This window comes from Peromyscus leucopus, chromosome 3 (assembly GCF_004664715.2).
Source record: "Peromyscus leucopus breed LL Stock chromosome 3, UCI_PerLeu_2.1, whole genome shotgun sequence".
NCBI lineage: Eukaryota > Metazoa > Chordata > Mammalia > Rodentia > Cricetidae > Peromyscus > Peromyscus leucopus.
The window spans coordinates 44,788,568-44,809,297 of record NC_051065.1 but is presented as its reverse complement, the minus strand read 5'-3'; the positions used below and the strand labels follow the sequence as shown (position 1 = coordinate 44,809,297).

General features: G+C 39.4%; 3 protein-coding genes across 3 annotated transcripts; all 3 read left to right on the top strand.

Annotated features, from left to right (window-relative positions):
- Positions 1–248: 248 nt before the first annotated feature.
- LOC114697980 (olfactory receptor 2A2-like) lies at positions 249–1,178 on the top strand. The gene has a single exon (XM_028876406.1). The coding sequence runs from the start codon at positions 249–251 to the stop codon at positions 1,176–1,178; it is 930 nt and encodes a 309-aa protein (XP_028732239.1).
- Positions 1,179–7,492: 6,314 nt separating this feature from the next.
- On the top strand, positions 7,493–8,425 carry LOC114697979 (olfactory receptor 13). Its single transcript, XM_028876405.1, has one exon. It carries the CDS (start codon positions 7,493–7,495, stop codon positions 8,423–8,425), a length of 933 nt encoding a protein of 310 aa, XP_028732238.1.
- An 8,030-nt stretch (positions 8,426–16,455) lies between these two features.
- LOC114697978 (olfactory receptor 2A1/2A42-like) lies at positions 16,456–17,397 on the top strand. Its single transcript, XM_028876404.1, has one exon. The coding sequence runs from the start codon at positions 16,456–16,458 to the stop codon at positions 17,395–17,397; it is 942 nt and encodes a 313-aa protein (XP_028732237.1).
- Positions 17,398–20,730: the final 3,333 nt, after the last annotated feature.

Sequence of the window (20,730 nt, the reverse complement as noted above, 5' to 3'; positions counted from 1 at the left end):
GAGTATAAGATAAACAAGAAAGACATTATCCGAGTAAAGGGGTGTAAGGGTTCTTTACATAATTCTGGATGTTAGAATTTACTTCTAGTAAAGGTTCAGAAACACAGATGGCTGTCAGGAAGTGTGAAATAAGAGAACATTGAACTATTTCCTGCACTTGTTTTGAGATAAATAAATCCAATTTTCATTGATTGTCCAGCTCTGGGCTTACCACCACAAGTCACTGTTACACCGGCTGTCATAAAGGAATGGGAGGCAACCAGACATGGATCACAGACTTCATCCTGGTGGGACTCCGGCTCAGTGCAGAGATGGAGATGTTCCTCTTCTGGGTCTTCTCCCTGCTGTACATCCTCAGCCTGCTGGCAAACAGCATAATCTTGGGGCTCATCTACCTGGACTCCAGGCTACACACCCCAATGTACTTCTTCCTTTCACATCTGGCCATTCTTGACATCTCCTATGCTTCCAACAATGTCCCCAAGATGTTGGCCAATCTTGTCACCCACAAAAGAACCATCTCATTTGCGCCATGCATCACACAGACATTCTTGTATTTAGCTTTTGCGGCATCAGAGTGCTTGATTTTGGCAGCAATGTCCTATGACCGATTTGTGGCCATCTGCCATCCGCTACACTACACTGTCATCATGAGTTGGAAAGTATGTGTAGCCCTGGCTGCCACTTCCTGGTCATGTGGATTTCTCCTGTCTGTGGCTCACACAATTCTTCTGCTAAGGCTGCCCTTTTGCGGGCCCCGAGAGGTGAACCACCTCTTCTGTGAAATCCTGGCTGTTCTCAAGCTGGCTTGTGCTGACACTTTGATCAACCAAGTTGTCATCCTTGCTGCATGTGTTTTTGTCTTAGTTGGGCCTCTTTGCTCGATGCTTGTCTCTTACACGCACATCCTCAGGACAATCCTTAAAATGCAGTCGAAGGAGGGCCGCAGGAAGGCCTTCTCTACCTGCTCCTCCCATCTTTGCGTGGTGGGGCTCTTCTTTGGGATAGCCATGTTGGTTTATATGGTCCCTGACTCTGATCAACGAGAGGAGCAGGAGAAGATTTTGTCACTGTTCCACAGTCTCTTTAACCCAATGCTGAATCCCCTCATCTACAGTCTGAGGAATGCCCAGGTGAAAGAAGCCTTCCACAGAGCACTGCAGAAGAGATCTGTGTGACCGGCACCTAGAATGTGAGTTGGGTAGGGCCATGCTCCTGAAACATGTGGCTAGCTGAAGCAAAATTCAGGGAAATTTCCCAACTAGAAATATGATTTTTATTTGTTTGCTTGCTTGCTTGTTTGTTTGTTTTTGAGATAGGGTATTACTATGTGGCTCTGGCTGTCCTGGAACTCACTCTGCAGACCAGGATGGACTCCAACTCACAGGGATTCACCTGCCTCTGCCTTCCAAGTGCTGGGATCAAAGGCACATGACACCACACATGGCTAGAAGTCTGATTTTAAAAACTATAATTGCTCAAATTCCAGCTCTGGACGTGGGACAAAATAACAGGGAAAATGATATATTTATAATTAACTCTATGAATTCAATTTCTGGATTGAATCCCAATGTTAAAAGTCTCTCCCAAATAGAACATTACTTCTCATTCATATTTGCATCCATTATTCACATTTCATCACCAATCATTTATTTTAAAGGAAAGCTAATTAAGCACCAGAGCAAGCAGAAGAAATAAAGTAATATGGATTAGAACATACACAAATGATATCAAAAATAGAAAAACAAGAGATAAAATTAATGGTTGCTAATGTGGTTTTTCTATTTTAAAAATAAAAATTAACAAAATGACCAAACTTTAGCTCAAATGAGCAGCAGGTCAACAGAAGAGAGAGTGGTGACGAGCTGGGGAGGTGGCTCAGAAAGAGTGGTGACGAGCTGGGGAGGTGGCTCAGCCTCGGAGAGCGTTTGCTGTACAAGCCTGAGGACCAGGGTTCGAAGTCTCACTGCAGATGTAAGAAGCTGGCTGTGGCTGCACACGCTCTCGCGCCCCAGGGATACAGGGATACAGGGGCCAGAAACGGGGAGTTTACTAAAGTTTGATGGCTGACAGTGAAGCACCTGTTTCAATAAGGGACCCTGTCTCAAGGGAATAAAAAAGAGAATGATAAAACAGGACACCTGCTGGCCACCTCTACAGCCACTACACATGCACACACACGCGCGCGCGCGCGCGCGCGCGCGCACACACACACACACACACACACACACACACACACATGGATACAAAGGGAAAATACTAAAAACTAAAATTAGCTTTGAAAAGGAACATCATCACCAATTTAGCTGATATGTAAAGAACTGTGAGAGAATTCTATGAGCAACTATGTTACAATTAGGGGATTTTTTCTATAAATACCAAATCGACCAACTCATTAAAATGATCTAAGTAGATTTATAGTATATAAAAATAAATTAGTAAATTCAAAGCTCATCAAAGATAGTTATGGACCACATTGCTATTTTAGCAAACTATACCAGAGTTTAAAAGGAAGAATTAACATTATTTCTTCATAGAGATTTTTAAAAATAGTAGTGAAGAGAACATTTCCTAAGTCCTTCTGTGAGGTCAATGTCATTAATATAAGAGACACCACAGGAAATATAAACTACAGACCATTATCCTTCTGTATGTAAGTGCACAGTCTCAACCAATACCAGAAACCAGAACCTGTAAACAGGCAGCACAAATACTATGATCAAGTGAGATTTATTCCAGGAGTACAGTAATATGAACATACAAAACACAATTAATGTACTACTGCTTGTTAAATAAATAAAGAAAAATATAATCTTTCCTTACATCTGTTTAAAGCAATTGACAGACAAGTCTAACACTTTTCCATGAGAAACACACATTCAACCATCTAGGTAACTTTTTTTAATATGAAAAGGGGTACATGGTAACACCATAGTTAAAATAGTAATGAACTGTTAAAGATCTGATGCTTCCCCTTCAACTTAAAAGGAACAAATTCAAGGGTATCATCCTTTATTTCTTTTATTAATCACATGAAAAGAAAGACAATTAAGTTATAACATGAAAACCAAACTACAATAAAATTCCATTCGACTCCACTTAGAACATCAGACATTAAAAATATCATTGGCAACAAATGCCAGTAACGATATGGACACAGGGAACCCCTGTACTCTGCTGGTAGAAACATGAACCAGTCCACGTACTGTGGAAGTTTCTCAAAAATCTAACAATGTAGATGTCCCACCTGTTGCTCAGCACTCACCTGTACCAAACCTTCTTTGACCCAAGGCTCAGGGAATGTCTCAGAAGAGAGGCAGAAAGAATGTAAGAGCTGAAGAATGGGGAGCAGCGCTGAGAAATGCTATCACTAGACACAACATGGTTGTTGCACACATGAACGCACAAAAGCTATGATGACCTATACAAGACCAAGCCACTGAAAAATCCCAGGATGATTTTGTAAACCTATGATGGAATCAGAAAATCATAAAAGAGCTGTTAATGGATAAGTAATAATAGCTCTTCCCATAATTTAACAGGATCACTCCACATCCCATGCTGAGTTAAAGTGAAGAGACTTGCAAAAACACAGATGATAAAAGAAGGTGGCAGAGACAAGAGTAGCAATAATGGAGACTAGAAGGAGCCATTGGATTCTGGATCATTTGAAAAGCAATGCCAGCACAATCTGCTGATGAGATAGGTAGATGTAAACTTGTCCATCTATTATGGACTTTTTTCAAAGATCTGCCATATGGGTATTTGTTTAGAAGACCCCAATGTCCCAGAGACATTAGCACATCGATGTTTATTGCAGTCCTGTTCTTGATAGCTAAGAGACATAACTAACCTAAGTCTCCAATAGCAGAGGAATGAATAAGAAAAAAGGTATATATAAACAAGGGAGTTTTTTCCAAGCATGAAGAAGAATAAAGTTATGTCATTTATAAGGAAATAGATGCAACTGGAGATAATCATATTAAGTGAGTTTGGCCAGTCTCAGAAAGACAAATATCATGTGTTTTCTCTTGTTTGTGGTTCTTAGATTTTCTTTAGTCACATAAAATCATGAATGTGTCTATAAAATGACATCAGAGATGAATAAAGGAGAATAAATGAAGGGAAATATAGAAGACAAATGGAAGAGGGGATGAGGGGTAAAAAAATGGAGGAGAGAAGAAGAAGGAACAGGGCAGTGGGGGATATGTTTACCATACAAAGTATATTCATAAAAAATATATTAAATGGATAAAGAAATTTTAAAAATTCAGGATGGAGAGGTAAGGGGATCCCAAGGCCCCATCTTTGTCTGAGGAGATTTTGACACTTGATAGCTTCTGAAGATTTGAGAGTCATTTTCTGCTCATGCCTTAGTGGATGGTCCCATGACCATGCACACATGGACAACACTAACTGAACTAAGTGAGTAAATAAATAAATAAATAAATAAATAAATAAATAAATAAATAAAGCCAAGAAAGTGGGACAGAGATGTGATGAAGGGTCCAGAAGGGAGCTGAAGAAGAGTTAGCAGAGGGTGGATATAATCAAGGTATATTGTATGCATGTCTGGTTGTAAAAAATTAAATAAGAAATATTATTAGAAGAAGTATTTAAGAAATAGGTAGAAGAAATAGAATATTGACCTGAAGACTTTCTGACTGTATTTCATTTTTTTCCAAATAAGTGGAAAGGAGGCATATGCACTAATAAAATCATGTTTTATTAATTTGTTAATCAATAAATCATCTACAATATGACCCAGCTATACTACTTCTGCATATTTACCCAAAGACTCAAAGTCATAATATCACAACAATAATCACACATTGTTTATTACAGTACTGTTCTTAGTAGTAGCTAAGTTAGGAGACCAACCCGGTGTCCAGCAACAGATGAATCAACAAGTCCTAAGGCTTCTACATCCCTAAGATGACTCTTACACATCTCCAGACCTGTGCTTAGGGATAAAAGGTCTGAATTTCTAGATAATATCCAATAATTTAGACCTAGTCGTTCAACTTCGTTTTCCTACTGCCTTTCAAGTATCTAGAAAATCAGACTAAAGGGTGTATGGCTAAAGGGATTAATTTCAAGATTTTATTTACAGTCAATAACCAGGAAAAATCTGTTCATCTGCCACTATATCTCTTGATTGTTTGAAGACTGAAACAAAATGAAAATTCATAAAGCTACAACAGTCTGTAAACTGATGTAGCTATGGTTCCAAGTATGACTTTGTATAAACATGCTCTACTACTTACGAAAGTACTGACTATTCTTCCTGAATGTCTGAAGATCTCATTACGATGTATCTTCCACAGACACAGAAACAGAGAGAGACTCAAACCTCTGTGGGCTAGAATCACAGTGGGTGGTTTCTTCCTGTCTCTATAGGAACCATGATGGTGCAAAGAGACCTATTTTTTCATGCACTACACAAGGCTCTCATGACAATTGAAAGCGTGACCTGTAGAGGTGATAAATTCCTAAATCCTTCTCTTCTAAAAGGCAACTTGAAAAGCCATAGACCTTCTTTGTCAGTCCTGAGAGAAGCAGCAAGGCTTCCAATGTCATCACAGAATTGAAGCAATGTTTACATTTTCTGAATGAAGGCTTACCATAGTCTTTATACAATAGCCTTCTCTAGACACCCAGGCTTCCTCGTTTCTTGGGTAAGTTCTGATGAAATATAATGTTATTTCCATTGTCTATTTGCTTTTACTGTCACAAAGTTACAGTTCTACTTTCTTAATGTTCAAATTCTACCCATCAACAGTTACAACAATAAGATAAGCTGAGTAAAACATACAAATGTTTATTGGTATATTATACATTAATATGTTAATGCATAACTTTAATCAATGTATTAGTGGTTAATTTTGGCAAGCAGCTTGTCTTTTATGAAATAGAGGCATGTATGTGCAAATGAATTCCTGAAAAAGTATTATGAACAAATTATCATTTATAGGAACCTGTCAAATAAGTATACAAATGTATGTTTATTATTCATAACCTTACTTTGATGACATACAAAGTCTAAGCAATGAGGAGGTAATAATTTAATTACTGATACGTCTACACTAAGAATAAGGTTATACAGATAATAAGAAATCAATAAACACCTGCATATGGTTTTATTTTCACTTGCCTGAGCATGCTACTTACCTCCCTGATAGTAGTAAGTAAGGTCCAATATAAATTTAATATTTTGATAATGAGATCTTTCAGTCTTAGATGTAGAATTTCATGCCTATTTAAAAGAAGGATTATTACTCATCATCGTATACCCACATAGGGGGAATTCACATAAAATAGGATAAAATGTATGCAACAGAGGGAAAACTATGTTTGTATTCACATTTTTACTATAGAATTACAGAGTTAGAGAGGTGATGTGGTTCAGTTGGCCAATAGCAATAGCAATGTTTCTGCAGCATTTCCCACAGAAAGTGAGTCACTGCAAGCCACCTGTAGAGATGGCACCTAAATCTGTGTTTAGAGTATTTGTCAACATTGAGCCAAAAGACAAGGTTACTATTCCTGCTGTCATGCCTTTCAAACAGTACAGTTCAAATCTGGTCAGTCACAAAAATGTTCATCTAAATGTTAATGTGAAGAACTAAATGACAAAAAAAAAAAAATTTGGCCGAATCTAAGCCTTTACACTTAAATAGAAAAACACTTTGTGACTTTGTGAGGTGTTTATTGTAGTGTGAAAGGGAATGTATGTTTAATCTTGCTACATTACATTCTATTGAACACTTTCCACTCAATAGTGAATGAAATACAATTTTGAAATATTGGTCCATCATTTAGGATTCATTGTTTCTAATTAAAAATAATAAGAGAATAACTCTGAATAATGTCAACCAAGACAAGGAGAATTTATTTGAAAACTATGGTGTAACATGTAGAATGTTTTCAAACAAACTTTGACTTGCATTAAAATGGGTATATTTATTATGAAATTATAGATTCATCAAAAATGTTACAGTCATAAAGCGAGCAAGATGGTTCAGTGCTCTTAGAGTCACAGCAGGGTACAAGAAGAAAACAAACTCCACAAAGTTCTCTACATGTATGTAATGGCAAGTGCACCCACACAAACACAACCTGTCCACATACACAATAATACAACTAAAAAAGTTTAAATGTTAAAAGAAATATATTTGTGTACATAATTTTTTTTTTGGTTTTTCAAGACAGGATTTCTCTGTGTAGTTTTTTTGGTGGCTGTCCTGGAACTCACTGTGTAGACCAGGCTGACCTTGAACTCACAGAGATCGCCTGCCTCTGCTTCTCGAGTGCTGGGATTAAAGGCGTGTACCACCACCCTACAAGAAATCTTTAAAAGTCCATTTAAAACAAAACTTCATTTCGGCTATCCTTACTTTGCTAACCTACAAAGGGTATGAAGTCAGCACAAATCTGTGTTAAAGTCTACCCTTAAACCAGTCACTAACTCAGTTTCCTCTGCCATAGGGATATGGGAAACAATATGACACTGATCACAGAGTTCATCCTCCTGGGATTTCCGCTCAGCCCAAGGATGCAGATGCTCCTCTTTGCCCTCTTCTCCCTGTTCTATGCCTTCACCCTGCTGGGGAATGGGACCATCGTGGGGCTTATCTGCCTGGACTCCAGACTCCACACTCCCATGTACTTCTTCCTGTCCCACTTGGCCATCGTTGACATTGCCTATGCCTGCAACACCGTGCCCCAGATGCTGGTGAACCTTCTAGACCCAGCCAAGCCCATCTCCTTTGCTGGATGCATGACACAGACCTTTCTCTTTTTGACATTTGCTATCACAGAATGTCTGCTCCTAGTGGTGATGTCCTATGATCGGTATGTGGCCATCTGCCACCCCCTCCGATACTCTACCATCATGAGCTGGAAGGTCTGTAGCACTATGGCTGTGACTTGCTGGATCATTGGGGTTCTCCTGTCCTTGGTTCATCTAGTGTTGCTTCTACCTTTACCCTTCTGTGTGTCTCAGAAAGTGAATCACTTTTTCTGTGAAATCACAGCTATTCTCAAACTTGCCTGTGCAGACACACACCTCAATGAGACTATGGTCCTGGCTGGGGCAGTGTCTGTGCTTGTGGGACCATTCTCCTCAATTGTGGTCTCTTATGCCTGTATCCTTGGTGCTATCCTGAGGATCCAGTCAGGGGAGGGTCAAAGGAAAGCCTTTTCCACCTGCTCCTCCCACCTCTGTGTAGTCGGATTATTTTATGGAACGGCCATTGTCATGTATGTTGGACCCAGACATGGGAACCCGAAGGAGCAGAAGAAATATCTCCTACTGTTTCACAGCCTTTTCAATCCCATGCTCAACCCCCTAATTTATAGTCTCAGGAACTCTGATGTGAAGAATACTTTGAAGAGAGTTCTGAAGATACAGAGAGTTTTCTGACAAGTTTACAGCATCATGTTTAACCACTGACAGAAGAAATGATCCTCTCAAGAGGGTCCTAACCATCCAGAGCATATGCAATACCTTTATTTAGCTTTGAGCTGTCTCATGCCCTCCATTTGGATGACTGACTCAGTAGCTGTGGGAGGGATTCTACAAATCTATAATTTCAAATGCTGACAATAACAGATTGTGGTACAGTTAGTCCCAGTCACAGCCAAGATTTCAGAGCCACAGTTCCAAAAAAGTACTTCTTGGAGACCCTGATAGTCATGATGCAGTGTTCCTTCTCCCCAAAATCCTCTCTGTTCAAACCATAAGCTTTCCAGAGGACTTCAAAATGTCTTCAGTTGTAACACGAATCTTAAAAGGTCTTATTAATTAAAAAAACAAAAACAGAGCCAGATATTGGAGTGAAAGCTGAAAGATCAGAGAGCAGAGCAAGCCAGCCAGTGGTTGTTACCTGTACAAAATTCTCAGTCTAAAGAACCTCTGAATTTAAAACTGAGGATCTCAGTTGAGCTGCTGCTTAGTTCCTGTCTCCTCAAGCCTTATATACCATTCTCCACCCAGCCATGTCACTTCTTAGGATTAAAGGTGTGTGTGCTTACCAAGCAAAGGCATGAGAACTCAAGTGCTGGGATTAAAGGCATGTGCCACCACTGCCTGACTCTGTTCCCAGTGTAGCCTTGAACTCACAGAGATCCAGACAGATCTCTGCCTCCCAAGTGATAGGATTAAGGGTGTGTGCCACCACTGTCTGGCCTCTATGTCTAATCTAGTGACTGACTCCAACCTCTGATCCCGACAAGTTTATTAGGGTACACAATATATTGGGGTATACAATACATCGCTACATTTTGTGAGGGAAGAAGATTATGAATGACTCCATGCTGTATTTCTCGGTAAGATTCACATCTTTATTAGTATAGTGAAAGCTATAAAATTTTGTTTTGTTGAAAAAAGAATTCTGCACTTTTTAAAGCTTTGGCTTTTGCCAAAGTTGATAGTTGTGCCATTTTTTCAGACACTTAAGTTTTCTGGAACAGGAGAGCTTGATTGGCCACTTGTGGATATTTTCTGAAAATTCCTTCTAGGACAAATATGTTTTCTCTCCCCACCCCAATTTATTTATTTCTTTTTCTTTTTCCTGCAAGGAAGCCTCTGCAAAGGTTGTCAGTTTGAGGACAGTAACTCACATCAGTGCATCTCAGAGTCTATTTGGTTATGGAAAGTGAGGGTCATTCATTGTCTCTGTTGTTTAATATGACCCTTGGGTGACAATGACTCCAAGCATCTCTTCTATTGTTTAATATGATCCTTGGGTGACAATGACTCCAAGCATCTCTTGTTTCTTGGTCCAGCATTCTCACAATCTTCCAAATTTGTGATGAATATGTGTGTGAGAGAGATGAATCAAACTATATATATGAGCTGGGGATGTGACTCAGTGAAATGGTGCTTGCTTAGCATGCATGAAGCCCTAGATTCAATCTCTATCTTCTCAAAAGGGAAAAGTATATGTGGTGTGTGTGTGTGTGTGTGTGTGTGTGTGTGTGTGTGTGTGTGTGTGTGTTTGTAAGAGAAAAAGAGAGAACAGAGACAGGGAGAGACAAAAGGTTATATTTTGAAATAAAAAAAAAAAACAAAGTTTGGCTTCAGAGTTTTAAAATACAACTGCTTTTCTTATAGAAACCTGAAAATGTCAAAACCCACAGTTTAAAGCTGTGTCCACTTGCTGTGATGTAAAAAACATGCTTTTGAAGTGATTCCCTCTTCTGGCTTAAATTTCATGACATATACATCTGTATTTAGTTTCTTATCATCTTCAAATGTTTTACTTCTGTACCTTAACATAACTCTACAGTGGCCAAACTGCTGGATATTGAACCATGTCTTAAAATAACGGCTTCCACAAATGTGCTGTTTTGTTAATACCCTTTTTCTCTTAAATGTTAATTGTTTGAGTTCCACAGTTTGCAGATGCCCTGAAACATAACAAAAGGAGGCTGTGTTATTTACGATCCAGCAAAGCACCAAGATCTTCCTGTTCCAGAAGCTATTATTTGTCATCTTAGTGTATGATTGCTGTCACAGGAGCGAGCAGAATTGGAACACGAGCTGACATGCACTCAAAAGTGGACAGTTATGACAAATTTCCCTGCAAGGACATGCTATAAGGAGCCAGTTTGTAAATTCCATGATTGGTTGACATGAAATTTTTTAAAATAACACTCTGACAAATTCTATATCCAGTACCAAATAATGAAGTAGAATATGAAGACTATGACAGTGTCTTAGAGAGGTTCTTAAAGAAGGGCCTTCCACAGATAAAAGGTACTTTCCAGGGGAAAGTGTCATGGAGGGGTCTTTTCCTCCCTCCTCTGGGGCCCGAACTCAGTCTCTACACTTCACAACAAATTATCTCCATGGGAGGCTTGTGCCCTAGAAGAAAGTCCCCAAAGGCAGGTCCCCAAAGGCCCCACTGGGATACCTTGGCCTCTTCTTGGACTACCTATGCCTTCCTTACCAGCTCCCACAGCACCTCCACACCTTGAAATGTAACTTAGGTCCTGACTTCCCACTTCTGCTACACCCTGAGGAACCCAGGCTCCACCAAGGAGAAGCTAAGCTGTACTGTGGATTCTGGGAACTCAGCGACTAGTCCTGCTTCCTGACAGAGTCACCAGAACCATCTGGAGACTGGGGACAGTGCAATTCTGGGAATCTTGAGGACAGATAATGTCAAGTATCTGAGAACTGTAATGAGAGTTGGAGCCTCATGGGTATGCTGGATGGCTGTGTATGTTTCCTAATTGTGTGTCCTGCTGGGGATGGGAACAGAGATAGATCACAATTGTGTCTGCTTTCCAGCAAAGGTGAGCATGCATGAAGTCTCATGACCCTGTGCCTCCAGTGAACCCTCAAGAGCTGCTAACTAGGCTGAGCCCTCAGAGAATAAAACCTCCTTTCCTGAGGTTTTATTTCAGAAAGGGGAAATAGTGAGGATTCTGTGCATATACAGAAGCTCTGAGGACACAGGACCTGTGCCAACCTCCTGCTGCTCCCCCTTCCGAGATCCTTGTGTCCTAAATGTGGAAGCTATTGAGGTTACCTGGGTTTACTCCACCTTTAATTCTTCCCAGACAAGTTGTAGCATCTGTTTCTATCCAACTGTCACATTCACTGGCACTCTTTCTGTATCCAAAAGAGAAACAAATTCATTGTGTGAGGTTTGTGTGTGTGTGTGTGTGTGTGTGTGTGTGTGTGTGTGTGTCTGTGTGTCTGTGTGTGTGTGTGTGTGTGTGTGTGTAGGAGTACAATGCTTGCACACACATACTCATCATTCACATTCTGTATAAATAGTTAGGAATTTCCACTTTATGGGTTTAAATGAAATATGTGGAATTTTTTTCCTACTTAATAGACATTATAGTAGAATAGCTTATGGAATGATGCTCTGCTCCAGTGAAGTTAATGTATTTGGTTGTTTTTAAATGTTGCATCTAATTCTTGTCAGCACTGTCAAAACACATGCTGTGTTTATGATGATCCATTTGCTGCAATGGAATATAAAGCTAAATGATTACTAGTGTGTGTATGTTTTATACTAGTCTTCCATTGAATATAACTTTGTGGACATACTCAGACACTTAGAACATACTCCGTAAATAAGTAGATTTTTCTCTAGCACTGAGGATGAGTCTTTGAGGTAGGGACAGAAAGAAAGCAGAAAAGATACTGTGTATCTGTGGTAACATAGCCAAGTGAGTGAAGGATGAGTTGGCCAACTACACCTAAGTTTTCTTTTCAGAAGAATTTTATTTCCAATGTTTGTATCCAAAGTTTCCTTTTTTCTTTCGCTCTCCTCTTCTTCCTAAAGCATACTTTCACAATCTTCACAGTCTCAGACATATCAACCTGTTGCACATTGTACTCCCGTACATGGTACTTGGTACATAGGAGCACTCAACGAATGATCAGTTATTACCAGCCTTTAACAAACTATGGAATGGACTGTGATTATGCAAGAGTGATTTTATAGTTCTTGCTCATCCAGGATAGTCTCTACCCCTAGAAAAAAATATTTGCTGCATCAATTCTCACTCCTTAAGATAACTTGTCAAAGTCTATGTTTATAATTATACAAACAAGAAATGTATTATTTTTCAGTTCTTTCTTATTATTTACAAATTAGAAGTCTTCATTTGAGCTGAACAATTGACTAACAATTTAGGACTGTTTTATAAATTCTGCTTTACCCAGTGCCTAATACTGTAGGAAAGAGACTGATGGCTCATTAAAACTTAGAGATTTGATTGTTTTACTAACTAAGCTTGTTTTTGACAACATTATATATGTATCTAATACATTCTGATTACTCTCTCCACCCACCCTCTCCTATCCCTTCTCTCACCTCTGTAGAACTCCTTCTTCCTCTCTATCAGTCTTTGCTCTTGACAGAGTCACCAGAACCATCTGGAGACTGGAGACTCTGATTCCTGACTCTGGCTTCCTTCTGTGGCCAGTTTAGTTCAGCCAGGACCATTCTGTGAGCACTGGATTGTAACTAACCATGGGAGCCTGGTGAGCTCACCAGCAGATGCACAGCAGAAGGCAATGATTTCCCCTCTCCCTAAATCTATCATCAGCAAATAGTCCAGCAGTGAGGAGCAAGAGTCCCTGAGCTCCTCAACACATGCTGACTGCTAACAGTCCCACAGTTTGGAGTCCCTGTAGACTGCAAGAAAACGAATCTGTTTGGTTTCCATTTGTTTTAACACAGCTGTCAAAAAAAAAAAGATGAAATGAAGTCTGTTCTTGACTCAAGTGCCAAATACTCTGAATCCTCTTCTGTTCTTATCAAATTTTAAAGGTCTTCCTTTAATACAGATCACAGGAATGAAGTGTTTCAAAATTCTAGGACTCACTTCCTGCTGGATGTTGGGCCTGAGTTCAACACAAGTATAGTAGACTTCATTTTAAATGAAGCCAATCTCATAACACAGAAGTTGTTTGTATTTCTTCATTAACTTCACATCTAACAAATGTGTACGATTTGTCAGGATTACAAAACAAGCAGCACCACTCAACTGCTTTCTCAAGGTGGAAACAAGGCAGCTACTGGGCTGAAAAGATGCTCACACATCTGACCTTCTCAGTTCGTCTTTACTTTAGCTTCCAACATTGCAGTCCAGAATTTTGTGTATTTAAAACTACAGGTAGGGATCAGCTAGACAGCTCAGCAGGCAAAGGTGCCCACCCCAAGCCTGGACATCTGAGTTTAATCCCCGACACTCACAAGGTAGAGGGAGAGGACAAGCACCTGCAAGTTGTTCTTCGATTCCCATGTGCAAGCAGCGGCATAAACATGCCCCCATTTGTACACTAAATAAATAAATATAATATGATAGACTTTATTAAATAGAAAATTAGACACTTTGGAAACCACAAAATAAACAAACAAACAAAAAAAAAAACTTCTTTCTACCCTAACATGAAATCAGCCTATCATGTATTTAAAATAGATAAAGATATTATTTAGGTTATTTTCATGTCTGTGAAATCTGGCCATTTCTTTCTCCCAAATAAAACAGAGATATTATCTGTTGTTTGAGAGGAAAGCATACTTTACCCCAAAACTTGCTTAAAGGGGATTTCATTGGTCAGGATCGGATCCACACACTGTAGACCCAGTTTTGGAAGTGTCCTTCCAGGGCAACATCATGCTATGCCAAAGTGCAAGAGGACAAGGCACCAGCCCTATTATATAAATACAGCTTATTTAAAATTCAAGCATAATTGTGACAAGTGCATAATTTTTCTAAAAATATTTTGCTTTCCTGTAGAGAGATCTGTTCACGAAAAGGAGTTATTACCTGATGGTTGAAGAACACGAAATTATAGCAAGACCTACTCAGAGATCATTAATGGTAAGGTTATTGATAGCCAGTCACCAAACCCATCGCTGCATCCTGCAGACATCTGTCCACCAAGTAGCTAGCATCTTTGTGTTACCTGGTTCCTCTGCTCCCCTTCCTGAAGATCATTTACATACACTTCTGAATGCTGCCTTCAGGCCTGATGTTTATTCTCCATATCCATCTCCTCCTTCTTTATTTTACTCTTTCTCCACATACATATGTCATGAAACTGACCACATTTGGGCTCAATGTTTTGACCAAATCCTTCTGCCCTGCTACTGAAAAACTGCATCCATCAAGAGTGGCCTTTAAGAAATCCTTAAACTCTCCTGTCCCATCTTTCTTTAAGCTGTCTTGTTCTCACCTCTGGATTGCTATTCTCGTGAGTGTGTTTTGCAATTGTCTCTTTCTCTCAGAATGCAATCCTATATCTCATGCTGACTTCTTCAGGGAACATTTCTTAACATCACCTGTATAATAATGACAGTTAAACTAGGAGATGGAACAAACTCGGTGTTATTCCTCACACTGTTTGTGGAAAGGTAGCTAAACCTCAAATTATTTTGAGCATATAATAGTTCTGATAAATGTTGGCACTTCAAACTATATTGACTGTCAACAAAACTTCTTGAGGAAATTATGGTAAAAAAGACAAGTTTTCAACTTACTGTACAAACAGTGTATAAGCTATTTCATCATTAATTTGACAATGGAGGTATTTGTCAAATGACCGAAAAGGTGAATTTTCAATTTATGAATATTTTCCATTACCTACATGTAAAGAATATGAGCATTCTTTTATTTTTGAAATTTATAGACTAGGCTGGCATTGAACTCAGAGACTGCCTGCCTCTGCCTCCTGAGTGCTGTGATTAAAAATATGGGCCACCATGCCAGCTAAGGATCATGAGCATTCTTGAAGATGAGGTCAGCTACTGTTTTTCAGTTTGAATAGCAAATTGTTGTGTTATAAATTTCAGGTATGGTATGTATCGCAAATATAAAGGATTAAATTAATAAAAAGAGAATCCTATCTTATTTTCATTTTAGCTCTTTTATGAAAAATAAACATAGAAGGGATAATCTGATCAGATGCTGCATATGAAATTTTTTTCTGAGTGTTTCTACATAGACAGCTGCCATGCCTAGCTTCCAAATCCTGAAGAGCTTACATATTGTTAAGTTTATAAATTTAGTTGATGAAACACAGAATGCCCTATTGTCTATGGACTCCAATAAAAAGATTGCTGTGGCAAATTAATGATTCTGACAATTGCCTGGAGAACCAGTTTCTACATTAACAAATGTTAGTTTGTTTCTATTTTTCAAGACCATAATGCTCATCCTGTATAAATATAGTTACATACATTTTATTTACATATCTAGATAAAGATATATACTATCATAAATCAATACCACTAGATATTGTTTCTACAAAATCCTTCCTTCTCACTACCTCACAAGACTCCAGGTTGTATTTAAGTATCTGAACATTAAATTGAACTTGGTAAGTATATACCCATAATTACTCTTGCCCATCAAAAACAATATTAATAATAAAAAGTTGCTGTTTCATTATTTCCTTTGGGTAGAGCTATGAAAGCAATCTCTAGTTAGGATATAAATATTTATAGAAGCAATCATAACTTCTACCAAAGCAACTGGAATTCTTTTCCATTCTAGTGCTGATCTCATTTTGAGAGCTCTTTTTGAGATTCAGCAATTCCCTGACAGATTTGTCAACATAAAGCCTGAAATGATCAGTGCTTCATGGTTATTTTATATGTGTGGATTTGCTAGTTCTTAACAGCCGCAGGGTCAGTGGTTCTAAGTAAATAATCATTGGTGACACATTTTTCTTCTAAAAATTGAATGTCAGACTAGTTATTTTGCTTATAGATAATTTAGTTTTTATAGGCATTTATTTATTTACTTTTAATTAATAAGTTCCTAGAGGAGGTTGTTAATAGCATTCCACGCCTAAGTAAGCAATAGTTGTTTCCAACACATCTGTGGATGGCAGAGTCATGTGACAATGTCAAAAAATTGACACCTCTGTTTGAAACAGTTGCGTCCCAGTTCTCTGCATCTCTCTTTCATAGTGAAATGGAGGAAAATCAGACAATGGTCACAGAGTTTGTCCTGCTGGGATTCTGCCTTGGCCCAAAGATTCACCAAATTCTTTTTGCATGTTTCTCACTCTTCTATGCCTTCACTTTGCTGGGGAATGGGGTCATCCTTGGAATAATCTGTGGAGACTCCAGACTCCACAGCCCCATGTACTTCTTCCTCTGTCATCTGGCCATCGTTGACATTGCCTATGCCTGCAACACTGTGCCCCAGATGCTGGTGAACCTTCTAGATCCATCCAAGCCTATTTCCTTTGCTGGATGCATGACGCAGACCTTCCTCTTCATGGCTTTTGCACACACAGAATGTCTCCTCCTTGTGGTAATGTCCTATGATCGGTATGTGGCCATCTGCCACCCACTTCGATATTCTTCCATCATGAGCTGGAGAGACTGTGCTGCTCTAGTTATCACATCCTGGACATGTGGCTCCCTCCTTAGTATGGTTCATATGAGCCTCATCCTGAGGCTGCCCTTCTGTGGACCTCATGAAGTCAATCACTTCTTCTGTGAAATCCTGTCTGTCCTCAAGCTGGCCTGTGCTGACACAACACTCAACAAAGTTGTCATCTTTGCAGCTTCTGTGTTCATCTTAGTGGGACCCTTATGCTTGGTGCTGGTCTCCTACACACGCATCCTGGTGTCTGTTCTGAGGATGCAGTCAGGGGACGGCCGAAAGAAGGCCTTCTCTACCTGCTCCTCCCACCTCTGTGTGGTCGGGCTCTTCTTTGGCAGCGCCATCGTCATGTACATGGCCCCCAAGTCTCAGCACCCTGAGGAACAGCAGAAGATCCTTTTCCTATTTTATAGTTTTTTCAACCCCATGCTGAACCCCATGATCTACAGCCTGAGAAATGCTGAGGTCAAGGGTGCTCTCAGGAGGGCACTGTGCAAAGAAACTCATTCCCAGTTGGTGTGATGTTTGAACCACAGTAATATTAGCCCCCAGTTGTTACCTAAATACAGAAATATCCACATGGTCTTTTTTTCTGTGACTGATGATAAAAACACATCCTCCTTCTGCAGGTGTGGAGGGGAAAAAAAAACATAGATAAACTGTATTCTTTTTTTTTTTTTTTGAGACAGGATTTCTCTGTATAGTTTTGGTGCCTGTCCTGGATTTCATTCTGTAGACCAGGCTGGCCTCAAACTCACAGAGATCCTCCTGGCTCTGCCTCCCGAGTGCTGGGATTAAAGGCATGTGCCACCACCACCTGGCAATAAGTTGTATTCTTGACACAAGGTTTTATCAAACATAACTAATTTCCAATTGAATTGATTATGGATTTATATAACGTTATTATATAATAATCATTGTTGTGGTGATAATACTATTATTATTATTATTATTATTATGTTATTGTATTTTAATTCATTTTCTAGTTCAGAACATTACATGTCATCAAACCTTTAAGGTAATTAGATATCTTCACAAACTCCATAAGATATAGAAGCAAAACAAGCTATACCCAAAGAAAGCCCATCACACACTGGTCCATTCTGCAATTGTACTTGCCTAGTCTAGGAAACACTTGAGGATACATAGTCACTTGTGCTTTGTGAGACCAAGAACTTTCATATTAAAATTATTGACTCATATTAAGATCTTAACTTGTTTGCTGAGTGAAGGAACAGAATTAAAACAAGCACTTAGGAGGAAGAAGAGGGGAGTATTTTTTTTAAGATCATAGACAGTGAAATCATTGAAGCTTCATTTACAGATTGAGGATTCAACTGACTCATTGGTAACTAGTAAAAGAGTAAATGTGAGCATTGTCTCCTTGAATAAACTGAAAATGAAACAAGGTTAAACTGCTTAGGTAGTGCAGTATTCCTCTACAACTGTACAATGATGAATTGTGATTTATATCTGTTGCAGACTTTTCTATGCATGGTTCCCCAGCATCTTTCCATCAACTCTTCTACTTCTGTCAGTCTAGATGCCTGCCACTGCCCTCCAAGATCACACCCCCTCCATGACAAGCTTTGCAGGATAGAGCTGGTACCTAGCTGGCTCTGCAACTCAGTTAAAAACTAGAGACTAAAATTCAGTCCCCAAATATTTCAGGTAGTTTTTCAATGAGTTATCTATGAAATCATTTAGTGTATATGCACATGTATTCTCCTGTCTGCTTGTGTACACTCCTGTATACATATATATATGCATGTGTCATGTATACACGAGTGTACTTCTTTGTGTGTGTGTGTGTGTGCCTGTGTGTATGTATAGGTCAGAGGTCAACTTTGGGTATCTTCCTCTTCTGATCTCCCTTTCAGTTTTTGATACAGGATCTCTTTACTGAATCTGGTGCCTGCTGCTTTACCTAGGCTAACTAGCCAGCCAGTGTCCAGAATCCTCTGCAGCACTGGGGTTACTGGTGTGTAACCATGCCTGGTTTTTTTTGTGGGCATTGAGGATCTGAACTTAAGTATTCATACTTATGTAGCAAGCACTTAGCACACAGAGCCATATCTCTGGTCCCTGAAATCATTTTTTTTTTTTAGTTTGCCTTGAGATATAATGTACTCTCATGTCTCTGGTCTTTCTAAATGCCACCATGAAGGCAAATATTGGAAGTATTTTCTTAATGTATGTGTTTTTCATTTGGATTTTTAGACTCTATCAAAGAACAGAGTATGGCTATTTTCCCATTCTTATGTTCACACACCCAGCAATCCACCATATGAGGACTTTCCCCACAAACCAAGCGATCCCTTTTCTGTCAAACACCAGCTGCATGTCCTCCAACTGAACTCTAACAACTATCCGTACTAGATAGTGTCAGATCTTATGAGTTGATGGCTCTTCTCACAAGACTCCCCCACTTCAGTTTGCAATGACAAGCTCCAGTTGTGACCTCTGCTTCTGACTGATTAGGTATAATTCAGGATTCCAATTTCATATCCACTACAGCCTCAAGAGTTGCTCAAAGTTATTTGGATTATACCCCCTTTGGGAAAAACATGACCCACATTAGAGATGAAAGGGCTGGGTGATGTAGCCGTGTATTGGTGGTTATTACCAGGCGTAGCTGCACATTGTAATGAGGAGCACTTGTATTTGCCCTCTGTCCCAGTTAAAGCAACCCTAGCAGCTGAGAAAAATAAACCCTTTCACAAACACTGCCTCTTATTCCCAGGATCTATATATCCCAAATAAACAGCTGACATTTGAAAGTGAAATCCCTCAGGACACACAGTCGAGAACGGCACCAGCACGCTCAGCCCAGAACACTTCTGTCTTGCTGCCCTGAAGATAGACCCTCCCAGCCGGGTGGTGGCACACGCCTTTAATCCCAGCACTCCCGAGTCAGAGCCAGGTGAATCTCTGTGAGTTCAAGGCCAGCCTGGTCTGCAAAGTGAGAACCAGGACAGGTACCAAAACTACACAGAGAAACCTTGTCTCAGAAAAAAAAAAAAAAAAAAATAGACCCTCCCACGTCTCAGTTGTTCCTCCCACTGTAGGGAAAGGCTCCTTTACAGATTGCTCTGATGATGTTTTTCTTTCAGCACTGATCACATCCTCCTGTTTTAGTTAGGATTTATGTGTATTACTCTCCGTTAAATACTATGGTTAGTTCTAGAAGTGCTTCAAGCATAAGATCTTTGAATGTCCATTAAAAGCAAATAGTGTTAGCACATAAATTATATTTGTATTCCAATTCATACTGACTTTACTGTTGGCTTTTCCCATTCCTATACTTATGTAACATTTTTATTCTTTAAAATAGTAAATACTATCCAGAAATTCAGTAGCTACTTCCTTCAAATGGAAGTATTTCCTCCTGCAATGAGTGCCCTTAAGACTTAGAAAGTAAACTAAATTGATGAAGCGCAGGAAGACTTCAAAACTCACAAGTCTCAAGATGGTCCTGAAACTTAACAGACAAAGAAAACCCTTCTCCAGAGTTGCACATAGTAACAACAGCTATAGAGTGATACTATCCACCCACACTGCCTGAAAGTCATGTAGACAGTTTCAGAAATGCAGCTTTCATTGAGTCCTTACCCGTTATTGAGGAGGCTCTTCAGAGATGAGGCTGCCCTTTAGTCATCCACACTCCTGTAAGAAACCCTCCAAAATTCACTGGTCCATTAAGCTTGACTTGGGTGGATCTGTTTTGTTGTCTGTTGTCTGTGCCCTACCTGGGCAAATGAATGTTTGTTTACATCTCCCAGGGAAAGTCAACACAAGATAAATGCTGTCTCAGTTTACTCCCAACAGAACATAACAATTCGAGTCATAGTGCTA

What these genes read in the sequence shown, in the direction of transcription:
- LOC114697979 (XM_028876405.1), top strand. Translation starts at nt 7,493, where the DNA reads ATGGGAAACAATATGACACTGATCACAGAGTTCATCCTCCTGGGATTT.
- LOC114697978 (XM_028876404.1), top strand. Translation starts at nt 16,456, where the DNA reads ATGGAGGAAAATCAGACAATGGTCACAGAGTTTGTCCTGCTGGGATTC.
- LOC114697980 (XM_028876406.1), top strand. Translation starts at nt 249, where the DNA reads ATGGGAGGCAACCAGACATGGATCACAGACTTCATCCTGGTGGGACTC.